General features: G+C 40.0%; 3 protein-coding genes across 4 annotated transcripts; 2 read left to right on the forward strand and 1 right to left on the reverse strand.

The window, feature by feature from the left end:
* The first annotated feature begins 5,943 nt into the window (after positions 1-5,943).
* Positions 5,944-7,179, forward strand: LOC149400150 (uncharacterized). Its single transcript, XM_089610390.1, has one exon. The coding sequence runs from the start codon at positions 5,944-5,946 to the stop codon at positions 7,177-7,179; it is 1,236 nt and encodes a 411-aa protein (XP_089466516.1).
* A 2,788-nt stretch (positions 7,180-9,967) lies between these two features.
* Positions 9,968-12,220, forward strand: LOC149400151 (60S ribosomal L18a-like protein). Of its 2 annotated transcripts, none has more exons than XM_089613839.1 (6): positions 9,968-10,232; positions 10,769-10,835; positions 10,989-11,081; positions 11,349-11,463; positions 11,525-11,642; positions 11,748-12,220. In XM_089613839.1, the coding sequence occupies exons 2-6, from the start codon at positions 10,826-10,828 to the stop codon at positions 11,799-11,801; spliced, it is 390 nt and encodes a 129-aa protein (XP_089469965.1). In that variant the 5' UTR covers positions 9,968-10,232; positions 10,769-10,825; the 3' UTR covers positions 11,802-12,220. The 2 variants fall into 2 exon arrangements, with proteins under 2 accessions (XP_089469965.1, XP_089469964.1); XM_089613838.1 differs by having other exon boundaries at positions 9,994-10,236.
* Positions 12,221-13,273: 1,053 nt separating this feature from the next.
* Positions 13,274-15,882, reverse strand: LOC149400152 (zinc ion binding protein). The gene is made up of 6 exons (XM_089613671.1): positions 15,668-15,882; positions 15,415-15,489; positions 15,022-15,152; positions 14,258-14,657; positions 13,838-13,951; positions 13,274-13,709 (listed from the first exon to the last, which is right to left on the reverse strand). Exons 1-6 carry the CDS (start codon positions 15,752-15,754, stop codon positions 13,647-13,649), a joined length of 870 nt encoding a protein of 289 aa, XP_089469797.1. The 5' UTR covers positions 15,755-15,882; the 3' UTR covers positions 13,274-13,646.
* Between the last annotated feature and the right edge of the window lie 716 nt (positions 15,883-16,598).

Here is a 16,598-nt window from a genome sequence, read left to right on the forward strand (position 1 = left end):
CTATGGATATTGGAAGGCACGCATGACCGCCTTCTTGAGGTCCCTGGACAGTCGAACATGGAAAGCTGTGATACATGAGTTTGAAGCTCCTGTGACTACTGATGACAAAGGAGCCCAACTGGAACCAAGCCGGAAAAAGACTGGACCCCCACTGAGGATGAGGCGGCCCTTGGTAACTCCCGTGCTCTCAATGCTATATTTAATGGTGTTGATAAAGATGTTTTCAGGTTGATAAATACTTGCACTACTGCCAAAGAGGCCTGGGAAATCCTCGCTGTTGCCTATGAGGGAACTACAAAGGTCCGGGAACAAAAACTTCAGTACCTCACAACCAATTTTGAAGCTCTCACGATGCTCGAGGACGAAACTGTCGCTGAGTTCAACGTTCGCATTCGTGATCTCGCCAATGAATCATATTCTCTCGGAAAACCCATGACAGATGAAGATCTTGTTCGAAAAACCCTGAGAGCTTTGAGCTCTAGATTCAAGATGAAAATCACGGCCATTGAGGAAGTTCATGACCTAAAGACGTTGAAATTCGACGAGCTAATGGGATCTCTCATGACATTTGAACTCTCTCTTCCTAAGGTGGAAAAGAAACAAAGAGGGATGACCCTCAAAAGTTCTGTTCATGAACCAAGGGATCAGGTATATTCAGACTCTGACAATGATATTGATGATACTATTGCTATGCTTGCAAAAAACTATGGCAGGGTCATGAAAAGACTCAATCAGATGAATGGGAAAAATGTCTCACAAGATGTCAAGGACAACTTCCAACAACGTTTCCAGAAAAATGCTTATCCTCACAGGAATAGTAAAAGTGGTGAACGATCTGGGAAAGGCAAAGGCATTCAGTGCCACGAGTGTGAAGGATTTGGACATATTCAGAAGGAGTGTCCCAACTTTCTCAAGAAACAGAAAAAGGGATACAACGCTACTCTTTCGGATGAAGAAGATGAAGAGAGCGACTCAGATCAGATAAGTAATTTTGTAGCCTTTACTGCTTCTGTTCATACTCATGAGTCTACTAATGAATTTGGTGAATGCTCTCAGAAATATGTTCTTGATGATGAACTATCTGACGATGCTATGAATGAAGCCTACAATACCCTTCATACCAAATGGGTTGAGGAATCTCAGATTCTAGACAAACAGGGTGCTCTCATCCTTACCCTGACTGAAGATAAAGCAAGACTTCTGGAGACTATTGTGGATCTAAAGAAGGAAGTCAGTCGTCTGAATGGCGAACTCGAGCACATGACTAAAACTGTTAGAATGCTGAATTCTGGGACTGACAGTCTTGACAAAATCCTCACCATCGGCAAACCCGCGAAGAACATGAAGGGACTTGGATATACCCATGGAGCTTCATCATCCCAGACTACGTTCGTTCCTCAAAAGCAGACTAGCCAGATGTCACGAAACTTGCCTCAACCATCTGGTAACAACAAATTTCATGACATTTCTCGATATCATCAATCTGGACCAAACAGGTCTCCTGTCAACAGACCTCGCTGGGTATGCCATTATTGTGGAAGAAAGGGACATATCCGTCCTTTATGCTATCGTTTGTATGAGAGAAATATCCGTCAACACAGGTCCATCCACAGAAGTGTCTCTTCTCATCAACAACCTGCTACTCGGCTTGAATGGAGAGTGAAAAATACCTCTTATCGTGCCAATATTGCCTACACCTCTCTGAGTGCTTCCACCGGGAATGACTGGTACTTCGACAGTGGCTATTCTCGTCACATGACTGGTGATCACACCTTCCTGACCAACGTAAAACCTTACTCCAACTGCCATGTTACCTTTGGAGATGGAGTCAAAGCCAAAATTGTGGGTAAAGGTCAATTAAACTATCCTGGTATGTCTTGTTTGACTGAGGCTTTGTTGGTAGAAGGACTCACTGCTAATCTCATTAGTATTAGTCAACTTTGTGATCTGAATTTGCATGTCAACTTTACTCGTGATAAGTGTGTGGTGATTAATGAAGATCAGGATGAACTTATGCGAGGAAACAGATCTCGTGACAACTGCTATATGTGGAACCCCGTACCAACCAGCAAGTGTCTCTTGACCAAAGCTGATGAAACCAAGCTGTGGCATCAAAAGCTTGGTCATCTAAATCTCAGGAGTATGCAGAAAATTGTCTCTGAGAATGCTATCATCGGTGTCCCAAACCTGAAGATTGTCGAAGGTAAAATTTGTGGTGAGTGCCAGGTTGGGAAACAGGTCAAGAAGTCCCACAAGATGGTGCAACATCTTACCACATCTCGGGTTCTGGAACTTCTCCACATGGACCTGATGGGACCAATGCAGGTCGAGAGCCTTGGAGGGAAGAGATATGTGTTCGTCTGTGTGGATGACTACTCCAGGTACACTTGGGTTGATTTTATTCGTGAAAAATCTGACACTTTTGCTGTTTTTGAAGCTCTTTGTAAGAAGGTTCAGAGAGAAAAAGGAGAGAGCATATGCAAAGTGATCAGAATTCGGAGTGATCATGGGAGGGAATTTGAGAACATGAGTTTTGCTAAGTTTTGTACTGAAGAAGGGATAGCACATGAGTTCTCAGCTCCTATCACACCTCAACAAAATGGAATTGTTGAAAGGAAAAATCGAACCCTTCAGGAAATGGCCAGAGTAATGATGTTGGCCAAGAATATTCCACCACATTTCTGGGCTGAAGCTCTCAATACTGCTTGCCATATTCACAATAGAGTTACTATTCGTCCAGGTACTTCCAGCACTCATTATGAAATATGGAGGGGGAGAAAGCCAAATGTGAAATACTTCCATGTCTTTGGTTCAGTGTGTTATATTCTTGCTGACAGGGATCCACGGCGTAAATTTGACCCGAAAAGTGATGAAGGTATATTCCTTGGATACTCTAGAAATAGTCGTGCATACCGTGTTTTTAACAAACGCACTAAGACTATAATGGAATCAATAAATGTGGTGATAAATGATGATGATCATGATGCTACTAACAGTCCTAATGATGAGGATGAAGTTTTTCCCAGTAACCCAGATGTCAGGACAGATGCTGATAACTCCTTGGACGACATCTCCACTGGAAATCCAAATGTCAGGACTGATGCTGATGACAAAGTTAGCGACATTGTTCCAGATGAAGGCTCCCCTCCTGAGACTGAACAGAGAGTCCCCTCTCGAAGAATTCAGAAAAATCATCCTGCTCATGAGGTGATTGGCGAAATCAGTGAAGGAATAAAGACTCGTCCAAAACCTCCTGTTAACTACCGGGAAATGATTGGTAATCTCTGCTTCGTCTCTAAGATTGAACCAAAAAATGTTAATGAGGCTATTGATGATGAATACTGGGTTAATGCTATGCAAGAAGAACTGGTTCAGTTTGAAAGAAACCAAGTCTGGGAGCTGGTCCCCAAGCCTGACAATGTAAATGTCATTAGGACTAAATGGATTTTTAAGAATAAATCTGATGAACATGGTAATATAACTCGGAACAAAGCTAGACTTGTGGCGCAGGGCTATTCACAGGTGGAAGGCGTTGATTTTGATGAAACCTTTGCCCCTGTTGCGAGACTAGAAGCTATCAGACTTTTGCTTGGCATCTCGTGTCACCTGCAATTCAAGCTCTATCAGATGGATGTTAAGAGTGATTTTCTCAATGGGTACCTGAATGAGGAAGTTTATGTTGCTCAACCAAAAGGGTTTACAGATCCCAGCTCTCCACAACATGTCTACAAACTCAGAAAAGCTCTATACGGCCTTAAGCAGGCCCCTCGTGCATGGTATGAAAGACTGACCCAATTTCTTGTGCAGAATGGGTATACTCAAGGTGGCGTTGACAAGACTTTGTTCGTGAAAAAGGAGAATGGCAATCTCATTATAGCTCAGATTTATGTTGACGACATCGTCTTTGGAGGAATGTCAAGCAAGATGGTGGATCTTTTTGTTCGACAAATGCAGTCAGAATTTGAGATGAGTATGGTCGGCGAATTAAACTACTTTCTGGGCTTTCAGATCAAACAAATGAATGATGGTATCTTCCTTTCCCAAAGTAAGTATGCCAAAAACTTGGTGAAAAAGTTTGGCATGGAGAAATCCTCTCACAAGCGGACCCCGACCGCTACTCACATCAAACTCACTAAGGATGAGCATGGAGAATCTGTTGATCAAAGTCTCTACAGGAGCATCATTGGCAGTCTTCTTTATCTCACTGCCAGCCGACCAGACATAGCCTACTCAGTAGGTGTTTGTGCGCGCTATCAAGCCAATCCCAAAGCTAGCCATCTGGCTCAAGCTAAGCGAATCATAAGGTACATCTCAGGTACTGCTGATTTCGGTTTACTATATACCTATGATACTTCTTCTACGCTTGTGGGATACTGTGATGCTGACTGGGCAGGTAGCACGGTTGATAGAAAGAGTACTTCTGGTGGATGTTTCTACCTTGGAAACAATCTCATCTCTTGGTTCAGCAAGAAGCAAAACTGTGTTTCCTTGTCCACAGCTGAGGCTGAATACATCGCTGCTGGGAGTAGTTGCACTCAGCTTCTCTGGATGAAGCAGATGCTCGCTGAGTATGATGTTGGACAAGATGTCATGACATTATTCTGCGACAACATTAGTGCCATCAACATCTCAAAGAATCCTGTTCAACACAGTAAGACCAAGCATGTTGAGATCAGACATCATTTTATTCGAGATCTTGTGGAAGAAAAGAAGATCAAACTCGAATACATTCACACCGAGAAACAGCTTGCAGACATTTTCACCAAGGCTTTGGATGCTAACCGGTTTGAAAATCTCAGATCTTCTCTTGGGTTATGTGTTATTGATCAATAGCAATTATTGTTTATCGAAGGATTTTTTGGTCTTAACTTTTGCGCTAATCCTTCGCTGACTCTTGTTCGTGTTACTGGTGTGTTATTTTTCTCATGGGCCCATGTTTCTGGTTGGCCCATTCGACTGATTTGCCGGGCTATATTGCCAAGTGTTGTCTCTCAGGGCCTAGGAACGTTCAAGGCCCACTTGAAGTTGCGACGTCGTTTTTCTTGCCATGTTCTCACTCATGCAGACGGTTACTCTTCCGAGAAAGAAGGGGAAGTTATTTCCTGTTTGAATTTCGAAATTTTCTATTCTTCTTTAGTGCTCTTAAGATTTGTTTCCCGAATTTGCTTTCTTACCCATTTTGACAGTTACCCTTGTGGCAGTTTCCCTAAATTTTTATTCAAAATGGTTGGGACGAGAAGTGGAATCAGTACTACCACTCCTTCTGAGAAAGCCACGATGAAGAAGAAACATGTCGCCTCAAAGAAACCTGGGGCTGAGAGTAACATGCATGGTGTCCGGGTTCGAGGTCTGAAACCCAGCATACGCGCCGATGGTCAGGCCGGAGGTGCGAACGCTGGGTTGACGGTCCCTCCTAAGAACCCATCTCTCTCTGCCGCCAGAAGTGCTATTCTGAAGAAAGCTGCTCTTTCCATCGCCGACATCACAGGAGAAGCAAGCTCCAGCAGTTCCTCCTCGGAAAAGGGACAAGACAATGCTGATCGCGAAGAAGAAGTTAGGTCTGGAGAGTCTCCTATCGAGAGCCCTCATAAGATTGTTCGAGCTAACCCCAAAGCTCCTAATGTCCCTGATGTTAGTTCTAGAAATAAGATTTCGCGCCCTGATGATCATGAGCCTACACCTGAGGATGTCATTAGTGGCATGATGGGCTTGAACAAAGATGTCACGAAAGATGTGCCCACATCTTCCCTAGGGCAAAAGAGGAAGGGTGATCAGGTTCAAGAGGCTGCAGAGGACATCCTCGCTTCTCTGAAGAAGAAGACTCAGAGAGATGATGATGTGTGCTTGGCTACTCTTCTGTCTGAAAAGAGGAAGAAGATGAAGTCTTCATAAGAAAGCTCTCCAGTTGTCCCCATCCCGGCTCAGAAAAAGAAAAGGGAAAAGATGGGCATGATCAAGAAACGTGTGAAGAAGCCGGCTCAGACTCCCTTGTCCCCAGTTGTTGAGGACCAGGTGATTGAAGAAGAAGACTCTGTTATCCCTCTCGGTTTGGGAAACAAAAGGTCTGTAGGAGGACAAAAGCTGCCGAAGAATATTCCTGCTGCTCCCATGGATAATGTCTCCTTCCACAAAGAAGACGGTGTTCTCAAGTGGAGATATGTCTATCATCGCGCCATTTTTTCTGAAAAGAAACTGTCCACTGAGGCGCTGAAAATTGATGCCATTATGGAGCTTCTTCACGACGCCGAGATGCTGAGGACTGTCACTGGCATTGGAGTGTTCTATCCGGCGCTGGTCAAAGAGTTCATTGTTAATCTCTCCTCTTCCTTTGATTCTCCAGAAGACCCAGAGTTCAGGAAGGTCTTTGTCAGAGGTCACTGTTTTGAGATCTCTCCTGATGTGATCAACAAGTTTTTGGGCCGTGGGAAGATCATCACAGCTGATCGTGTTCCCTCTCTAGACGTCATCGTGCAAGAAATTACTGGTAATAAGACCAAGGTCTGGCCCTCTAAGGAAACTTTGCCCTCTGCCGAGCTCACCGTCAAGTACTCTGTCCTGTATCGCATTGGCATCGCCAACTGGGCTCCCTCCTCTCATGGGTCCAGCATCACAGCAGATCTCGCTCGGCTCATTTTTCAGATAGGTACTCGCTCCTCTTTCGACTTTGGTGATTTTGTTTTTGATCACTTGGCAAAACATGCCAAGTCTTTTGCAGTAAAGCTTCCCATCGGCTTTCCCTCTCTTATCACTGGGATTCTGCTTGATCAAAACAAGAACATCTTGAGGAGCTCTGATGTGGTGGGTAAGCGTCCTGGTGCCCTTTCCTTCAGTCCCAAATTATTTGAAGGGAAACATGTTCAGGATCTTGTCAGACCTTCTGGCGAGACATCTGACGCACCTGCGAGCAATCTTCACTTGAGTTCCATGACTGAAGGTGTTCAGAGAAAAGTGGTGAAGGAACTCCTTGAAGAGGTTGAGATTCTGAAAAAGACCATCGAGACTCTCTCATCCAGGAAAGTCATGTGTGAAGCTCTTCTCAAAGATCTTATTGCCCCGAGCTCTGCCACCTCGTCTCAACCAGGTCCTGCCGCTGGGTCTCATTTCTCTGAAGCCACTGAAGACTCTGATTCTGAAGATGATGTGTATGTCTCTGAGAATGATCAGGATACTATTGGTTGATTCTTTCCTGGTCTGTATTTTTTCTCGTTTCTAGACATTTTTTTTTCTCTCTTTTGCGCTTCAGACTGATGTGGTTTGTTCTTGGATGGTTTGTAAGACAGCTTTATCGTACTTTTTCTGCTGAATGATATGCTGTTTTCCTAGTTCTCATTCCCTTTTCAGGCTTCTGTTCCTCCCTCTGTGTTGGTCGATTCTTGCCTTTGGTATCTTTTTGAGGCAATCAGGGGGAGATGCGTCATGAGGTCATTTATTTTGACTCTCTTTCTGGTTTTGACGCTTGTATGAGAACTGATCCTGGAAGTGCTTGCCTAAAAAATAGCCAAAGGGGGAGATTGTTGTTACGTTGTTTTGTTGGCTTTATTTTTTAGTGCAAGTGGTATGGAAAGATGTCGGGTGTTATGTTTCATCTTCTGGATTGACATCTTTCCTCGTGTGTGCAGACAGTATTTCAGGCAAGTTTCCAGTTTCGACAGATTGCTTCGCTGGTGACTTATTGCTGAGTTATTGCCTCGCTGCTGTCTTCATTACAAGATATCTGCCTCGCTGGAGCCTTCATTGCAAGATATCCTCCGCTGCTATCTTCATTGCACGAATATTCACTTTGATGGAGTCTTTACTTTGAGATATTCGCATGAGGCCGGGTAAGGAAACCCGAGATATCTTCCAGGATTGTCCAGCTGCTATAAAAGCCGTGTGCTCTCCCTTAGCAGCCTCGACACTTTTGATCAAACACTTAGAGCTCTTAGACGTGCAAGACCGGCGGACTGGGAGGCTGAGTGTTTTGGTTTTAAGTGGTGTATTCTCTCAAACACTTTTCCACAGATTGAGTGTATGTGAGAGTTGGGTTCTTGTGCTTTTCGTGATTGAAGGTTCACGTACAACTGAAGACTAAAGGTCATCCGAGCCAGGAGGTTGCTCGAAGAGTGGAATTGAGACGGAGCTCAAATTCAGGGGGAGTCCCTGTCTAGGTGATCACTGGTAGTAATAGTCTCTAGGTTTTATTGATTTGTTGATTGTAATCAGATATAACCTTGTGTGTACTATTGACTACAAGATAGTGAAAATCCTTTCCACTGACAGCGTGCCCCCAGATGTAGGTGTGTTTCACCGAACTGGGTAACCATATCCTGTGTACTTTGTTTTCTGCACTTTTGTTGTTTATCCATATCTGTGTTCAAGCAAGTTGTCGGACACATTGTCAACACATTGTGTGCGACATCTTGCCATTGCAACTAATCAGAATTTCATGTTGTAACTAGCCAAGTTTGTCATTCTTATTGGGGGAATAGCTCAAGTTTCATTTTATTAAGCAAATAGCCCATATTTTCGGCTCAGACCATAACGCCCTTGGTAAATTCGCGAATAGGTTAATTTAATTAACCTACCGGAGTGAGTTAGGTTAATTAATTAACTTATTGGTTGAATATTAGTTTAGGTTCTGATTTTTTTGTGAGTAAAATTAATTTACTAAATGATTGAATTCGGAATTAGGTTAATTAATTGAATGCTTTGAATATCAATTGACTTAAGTTATGATTTTTGTAAATTTTTTGTGAATTTCAAATCATTCATGAATCAGTTAATTAATTAACCTAACTCACTCCAGTAGGTTAATTCAATTAACTTACCGCGAATTTGGGGGTTCTGGGGTTCGTTCCTGGAAATTTCAACGCAGACCACGTGCTCGCCGGAAAAACCAGAAGAAAATGGTGGCGAAGCTTGAGAGTCGCAAGGAACCCCACCGCGCGAGACCGACGCCGGATCTGGAAGATCCCGCTCGGCACGCCGAAGAGAACGGGCTCGCCGAATCTGGAAGATCCCGAGCTCGGCACGCCGAAGAGAACGGGCTCGCCGGATCTAGAGGACCCCGGGCTCGACGCGCCGAAGAGGACAGGCTCGCCGGATCTGGAAGACCCCGGGCTCGACGCGCCGAAGAGGACAAGCTCGCCGGATCTGGAGGCGTGACTTTGGCAATGGTTGAGGAGAGAGAGAGAGAGCGTGTCTGTGTGTTCTGTGTGTACAGCTAGAGAGAGAGAGAGAGAGAGAGTTGTGTGAAAGGGTAATTTAGGTAGTTTAGATTAGTTGGGCTATTCCCTTAATTAAATGAAACTTTGGCTATTCTCTTAATATTAATAGGTTGATTTGGTTAGTTAGCAAAATAGCCCCTTTATTTATCTCCATTTTCATTAATATGAAACATTATAGATTAAAAAAAAGTACTGTTATACATAAAACTGCTTTCTAGAAATGTTTGCAATTGCCGCAATCAGTCGGGTCGGCTGAAGAGAAAATGCAATACAAGCAAAAAAAAGAACAGAACACAAGTTACTCAACGACATGGGCATATAAATTTCCAAGAAAATCCCGATATAACTGCTGGAATGCTAGTGTCTGAGTAAGGATATAATCGTCATTTCGGTTTTAGACTTCAAGACTGACCTACCATTGCATCTCTTGCAGACTAATTTAATTCAACGAATTTGAATTGAGCTACATATTTAATTTAAATAATAAAAAGCAAAACAAAGGGAAAAAGATTTATCTTTTTATTTTATTTTCTCTTTTTTACCTACTAGTACATCTCTTGCACAGACTTTAATTTAATGAAACGAAACATATTTAATTTTAATTAATAAAATAAAGGCAATAAGTTTATCTTCTATAGATTTTGTTTTTGTAAAAATAATATAATAAGTCAATTATAGCTACATATTCTTCCCAAAAGAAAAAAAAATTTGAAGCTACATAAATGCAATATAAAAAAGCCACATTAATGTATTTTATCCTTGTCCATATTCCCTTTAAAAAAAAAAAGTCCATATTTAAGACGAGAAAGTGAATGAAGGTCAATTTTCTCGAGCTTTCAAGTTGTTTAATGGTTGAAGCTGAGCTTTGCTTGCCATGTAAAACACTTCTCTAAATAACCAAACACTCTTCCTTCAGTTATCTCCGCATCCGTTTCTGATCCCTATGACACAACAAAATTAATTAAAATCAAAATTCAAAATATCGAAAGAATTGTTCTTTAGCCTTCCGAATTGCCAAATCCAAAGGCAGGTGATTCTTCTTCTTTCATGTTCTTATTGCTGACGTATATAAATACGGTTTAGGTTATGCATTTCTACCGCTGTTTTTCATACCAGATATGAATTTAGTATTAGCAATAGCATGGTGTTTGAAATTTTTTATGATCATTATGTGTACGGGTCAAAATTACAATTCGATTGTTCGTTCGTTTTTTTTCTTCAGTGATTTTACTTGTTATCTAGGGTTGTTTGGTTTGTGTTTTTTTAACCATGTACATGAGATGCGAATTTTCGGATGAATTAATCTGATTTGGATTCCAGAACTTAATGGTAAGGTTTCTATAGCAACGATCTGTGTATTCATTCCTAACTGTTCAGAAATTACATAGAAAGGGTTTTAAGTTTTCAATATGAATAATTGCGATTTCAGAGTATTCTAGTTAGTGCTCTTGAATTTCCGTACCCATCCTTCTGATCCCGAGTGACTTACAAAGAAATGGCATAGAATTGTGTTCCGAAACAGAATTGGATATTAATTAATGTCTTAATGTCTTATGAAATAGGTATATATATATACACTACACAACAAGGCAAAAGGGAAAACATCAGTGCAAGAGAAGATGGATCAAAGTATGACTATTCTTCCTTTATGATAAGAGCTATTCAACTAATAGATATATCATTCACCTTCTGTTCAGACGTGGGAATTCGGTTTGTTCAAACGATGATGATGTTTGGTCAATTTATTTCCAATCTCTCAACCAATTTGTTTTAGCGAAGCAGATCTGAACATTGGAGACGCGGATGGGTTGAGAAACGGGGTTGAGTTGGCGACATCTGTACCTGATAAGGTGAAGACTCTATTCAGGATTAAAGGTGAAGACTTTTTTTTGCGATCGCTAGAAACTATATGGCTATTGGTACAGGAAAACATAAATTGATGTGATCTTAGCAAAAGTTATGGTGGTTCCAATAATAATTTTGGTTTCATTTAGTTTCAAAGTAAATGGAAAATGGTCTCATAATCGCTCTCAAGTCCCCGTTTTATTTTTTTTTTCTGAAAAATAAATCGCTATCGATGTTTGTTATTGAGCGCTTGTCTGTGAAAGTTTGTGAGATTTATCTTGGTGATGACGATCATAGGGCAAGCGACTGATGTCAAGGGGAAATATGCTCTCATCCGAGACGTGGAGGACCCACAGACCGGAATTTACGATAAACCCCTGCCTTGCTTTGGCTGCGGAGTTGGATGGTTTTCGTGAGTTTCACTCATCTTTCACTCTCTTTCCATGTTCTTGGGCTTACTGTTCTTGTTTTAGTTTTCTGCTAGGCTTTGCGTTCCCATTAATGTGGTTCTACGGCACGTTCCTCTACCTCGGAAACCACTATCGCAAGGACCCCCGGGAGAGAGCGGGACTAGCAGCCTCGGCGGTCGCGGTAATTAATTCTCTCTTTTTTTTAATCGCCTATTTACTTTTTAGCTTTTGAGCTCAACTATGTCGGGAATTGTGATTGATATGGTTGTGACATTCTCTCTTGCAGGCTCTGGCTTGTTCTCTCGTATTGCTTGTCATCGTATTAATTAGGCTCTTCTAGCTGTCGCTGCTATCGGGGAACCCGGATTTGCATATCATTTTATTTAATTTTTCTCCCAAATGTGTTTTTAATTAATGATTGAGAAAGAAAGCGTCTAGAGGAGTTAATTGAGGCAGGTATCATGGAAAGAGAGTTATATTTTATATCACAGGGAAACAACGTGTAAAGCAAAGATGGATTCCAAGTCTTCGGATGTGTGTATATAGCAACGAAGATTCTTTTACCAAAGAAAAAAAAAAAATTCAATCTCTCTCTCTCCTTATTATGAATATATTATATATACATGTATAAGAGACGCCTTTTCTTTTGTCATTTGACGTGCCATGATGAAATAATGTCATTAGTTGTAATCAAGCTTTAAAGTTTACTTTGTTGATGCTTTATAATCATCAAAAGTTTTGTTCATCAATACAATACTTTCTAAATTTCGCAAATTTTAGTTGAAATTGCACGAAATTGCGTCTTTCGTTAATCCACCATCAAAATGATTGTGTCAGAATTTCGCTGAAATTTTGGTGAAAGATAATTTTCTGTGACGTTATTTTTTTTTACGTGATCCGTTTAAATTAATTTTTATATGAGCATTCCTCTCTCTCTCTCTCTCTCTCTCTCTCTCTCTCTCTCTCTCTCTCTCTACATATACATGTATATATATCATATACGTTTCCCATCATGCAAGGTTTTGAAAATTAAGATGATAAATTATAGAACACATTGTTATAATTTTTCTCACTGGAATTCATATCAATAGCAAGGTCTGAATTTTGTCCGAATTTTTCCCATAGGACAAAGCATGTTTTTCTTTAGTTTCGTGATCGATTTACCACAAACTACATTAGTTGTAACGATTTCATTTTATTTAAACTTACTATTTATGTATTTTTAAGATATTATTGTTTGACTTTGAGTTTTGAACGTATATACAAATTGTGAGGTAAAATATCGCCTCTACCATGTAACCAAGTACAATAAATGGTCAATTAATGGTCTAATTGACCGATTAACTCAAATGTACGACATGTGAAAAGGTCAAGAGCAGCTGAACTACCGAGCATATCATGGTCTCAACTTTGTTTGAGAACTTATCAAAGTTACTTCAAGATCGATAGCTATATTGACCCGATCAGGTTGATCCTCCAAAAGAAATTTGACGATGATAAGCGTCCTCTTAACAAACTTGTTTATGAGTAAACTCTAGAGGACTTGGTTCACCATGAAGGTTCATTTAATGTAGTATTTAAGCTATTGGTCAAGGGCAAACCTTGATCTCAAAGCCCTATCATACCTCAACTAGAGACATTCCTACCGACACCTACCCTGAATCGACAAGGTGACCGACCCGCCCATTTCGACTCAGTCGTATGGATCTACGGTATGTTATGTTAATCATGAATTAAAATAACTCATTACAAGATGTTCCATCTCCTCTTAAGTCTAGTCAAAAGTTATCGAGAGGGTCAAAACTTCCTATATCATTCAATAATCCAAATTTAGCTTTATCAAAATGCCACAACAGTACATTCATAACTCATTTTGTCACTCTTGAGTCTTTCTTGCAGACGTAAATCGGTCCTAACAATATAGTTCTGTCTGAAATATTCTGTAATGGAAAAGTGGATTAAAAAGCAGCAGAGGCAATCAAAATTTTATCGAATGAACTGATGATAGAAGCTCCAGCTGAACTTCGGATCCCAGCTCTTTCGACTAATGAGAAAAGAAGAAATATCAACTCGGTTCTGAATCTGATCACTGTCGAGTTCCAAAGAGGCCTAACATAAAAAAGTGTTTGCTAGAAAAATGTCCTCGGAAGAGTGTTAAAATTCCACTCTAGCAACTCTTTTACAGCTAATTTTTTGCCACCAAGCGAACATACTTGTTCTCAACGTTGAATCTCGAGCTTGATTTGACCTGCAATATACATGTTTACATTTATTGAAGGGTGACAGAAAAAGATCTCTAGGCTATGTTCCCTTATCATCATAAAAATGAACCAGATATTGAAATGTAGGAAAACCAAAAGCATAGAATGCACAAACCTTGCTTTCAAAGGTACTTATGAGTTGATCTTTGTCGTCTGTTATGCCAGATTCCCGAAGAACCTTGAGTACTTGCTTTCTCAGCTTCTTCATTTTCAAAATCCCCTCAGGACTCTAGTGGTCACCAGTGAGATAAAGATCAAAACTTAATACTATAAAAAAGATGCTAACTAATAAATACGGATGTATTATATAAGTTGTCAATGTAATGAAAGAACGATAGCAATAACTGCTTTCCCCTTTCACATTTCATACAATCCAGAGTATGGAAAATTCGAATCAGTATATTTTCACGCTACTCAATAATATCACAAAAGGCTTCATTTTCTCGCTCATGCAAATTCAACATTTTATTATGTATGGGTGCACAAATTTATTCATCGAAAAACAAAAGTGAAAGAAGATACGAAAAACACTTACCGATTTCAATGCTGAGGTAATCAACTTTTTCCAATTTATCGTCTCCTTGCTTACGCTCTGAACCACTTCTCCGTTGCCTAGCCCTTCCTTCGACTTCTTCCTCGAACCATCATCCTGGCCATCACCGGATTCATTCAACTTTCTTTTTTTCTCGGAATCCAGTTTTCCATTATTAGCTCCTCCGGAAACATTAGTTTTGGACTCAATTTCAGTAACATCCAACACTTTATGATTCTCGTCCACTTTTGAAGGAATTTCGGAAGGAGACTTTGCCTCTTGTCCAGACTCCTCTATCTGTTTTTGATTAGCGGCATGGATGGCTCGGGCTTTGCCTTTGTGCTTCTTTCCTTCCGCATGAAGAAGAAGTGTCTGTCTACTCGTAGCATTGGTATTGCAAAGACTGTATAACCACGACAAAAACAATTTTAGACGACCCAAAAAATCACCGCAAGCAAAGCTCATTCTTTTTTTTTTGCCTCTATATAGTTCAAAGGGAAAAAAAAAAACAAAAAATTAGAAAAATAGCCAACTTAAACGTTTGATATTGCTAAATGGCCAAAGTTTGGTAAATATTAGGTAAATAGTCATAAATGATGACGTGGCTTAATATGGCAGTGACTATTTACTTAATATTTACGTTTGTAAATATATAAAATTGGCTATTTACCTAATATTTACCAAACCTTGGCTATTTAGCAATTACCAACGTTTAAGTTGGCTATTTTGCTAAATTACGCAAAAAAAAATGGGACAGCCAAACCCACCTACAAAACCAGGGAGGCCGGTTTGACAAGCCAACAGTTATATCGAAATTTGGTTGCTGCTTGGAATCCTGGCTTTTCTTGGCACTCGCGCCATTCAAGGGCTTTGCTTGGCCTTTCGGACCATATTTTTCCTGAAGAGAAAAAAGGATAAAAAGGGAAAGCATATCAATTGATGAACAACAAACAATCACATTTGCTAATTGAAGTTGAACCGCAACAACGGCACCGAGTAGGAACAGGAAAATCAGGCAACAGATGCAAAAAAAAAAAAAAAGTACAAGACTTGTTATAAATCAATTCATGACCTCAAATCAGTCAACACAGCTCAGGTAGGATATTAAATTGATAAAACTGATAATATGAGAAAATTGATGACGAATCACTGAAGCGTACCGTCTCGGTAATACACTGAGTGTGACCCTGAACGCTTTCCTGGCCGAATATCTCTCCGCAATCAATGCACGAAAGCTGCAAAAGTTCATTTGTGGAACGAATATCACAATTTAAATCGGCTCGTAGTCGAAAAAAAATCCCTAAAAAAAAAACTTAAAGAACTAAGGAGCATCAACAGAAAATTCCAGGGACTAAAATGTCAGCGAACATCACGGAAGGGAATAGAGTCGTATCAAGGTCTGAGAAAGGAAACCTTGAAAGCAGAGCAAACGTTGAAGTGGTGGGCTAATTTAGGTTTCTTCAAGTTGTCTCCACAGTCCTCGCACTGAAACCAAACCATGTCTTCTTTGTTTTTTGGGCGTTTGTAAGAGAAGAGATGGAGAGAGACTGTGATTCGGCTCTCCCTCTCTCTCTCTCTCTCTCTGCAAGTTCTTCTGGTGGTGGGTTTAATAGCCTCGATAGGGTTTTAGGATTCAACTAATTTTGAACCCGATACTGAACTTCTTGCTAATTGTACTTCAGTCCTTTGTGCTTTTTAAGCTAGGTCATTCTATTTTCCACATTTTAATATCTTAGTGCTCTAAGTATTTTTATTTTGCAATTTGATTTTCATGGTGACTCGACTCTTCTCGTCTATTAGGCTTTGTGTGGTATGAATAAATAAGAGAGAATAGATAAATCCTTTAAAAGGGAAAAGAACAAAAAAAAAATGATTGAATGGTTTTTTAGGTATGTTTAGTAAAAAGGAATTGAGTAGATAAATTGTTTAAGAGTGTATTTGTAAAAAAAATTCACTTTTTTCTTCTCTATTTATCTTTTCTTGAAAAATTGTAGGGATTGAAAATAATAGGTTGATAAATTTGTAATCCCTTTAAATATTTTCTATTTTCTAACTTTTTTCCCTCTACCAAACAAGACAATAGAGAGAGAACGCTTTAATAACAAAGCTAGTCTTTCTTGTTAGCGCTCTAATTATTTAGTCAATCCAAGACTTAGGTTTTGTAAATTAATCTAAAACTCGAGTTTAGCAAATTACTCAACATTAATTTTCAAGAAAATAGCTAATGGGCTATACATGTTATTTTAATAAACAGTTACATTTTAAAATTACTTTTTCAAAGCATTATTTAAAAAATGTGAACGATTATCAATGAATTAAAAAAATTAGTTTAAGCTTTCGTGTA

Source organism: Urtica dioica, chromosome 4 (genome assembly GCF_054948205.1).
Source record: "Urtica dioica subsp. dioica isolate 48M chromosome 4, U.dioica_male_clone48M_v1_H2, whole genome shotgun sequence".
In the NCBI taxonomy this organism is placed as follows: domain Eukaryota; kingdom Viridiplantae; phylum Streptophyta; class Magnoliopsida; order Rosales; family Urticaceae; genus Urtica; species Urtica dioica.

Excerpts from the sequence above, each read along its gene's own strand:
- LOC149400151 (XM_089613839.1), top strand. Across the intron at positions 11,464-11,524 it reads TGCGGAGTTGGATGGTTTTC|TTTTCTGCTAGGCTTTGCGT; the intron begins GTGAGTTTCACT and ends TTCTTGTTTTAG. Across the intron at positions 11,643-11,747 it reads TAGCAGCCTCGGCGGTCGCG|GCTCTGGCTTGTTCTCTCGT; the intron begins GTAATTAATTCT and ends TCTCTCTTGCAG.
- LOC149400150 (XM_089610390.1), top strand. The coding sequence starts at position 5,944 with ATGGGCATGATCAAGAAACGTGTGAAGAAGCCGGCTCAGACTCCCTTG.
- LOC149400152 (XM_089613671.1), bottom strand. The coding sequence starts at position 15,754 with ATGGTTTGGTTTCAGTGCGAGGACTGTGGAGACAACTTGAAGAAACCT. Across the intron at positions 14,658-15,021 it reads CGGCCTCCCTGGTTTTGTAG|TCTTTGCAATACCAATGCTA; the intron begins GTGGGTTTGGCT and ends GTGGTTATACAG. Across the intron at positions 13,710-13,837 it reads TAAGTACCTTTGAAAGCAAG|GTCAAATCAAGCTCGAGATT; the intron begins GTTTGTGCATTC and ends TGTATATTGCAG.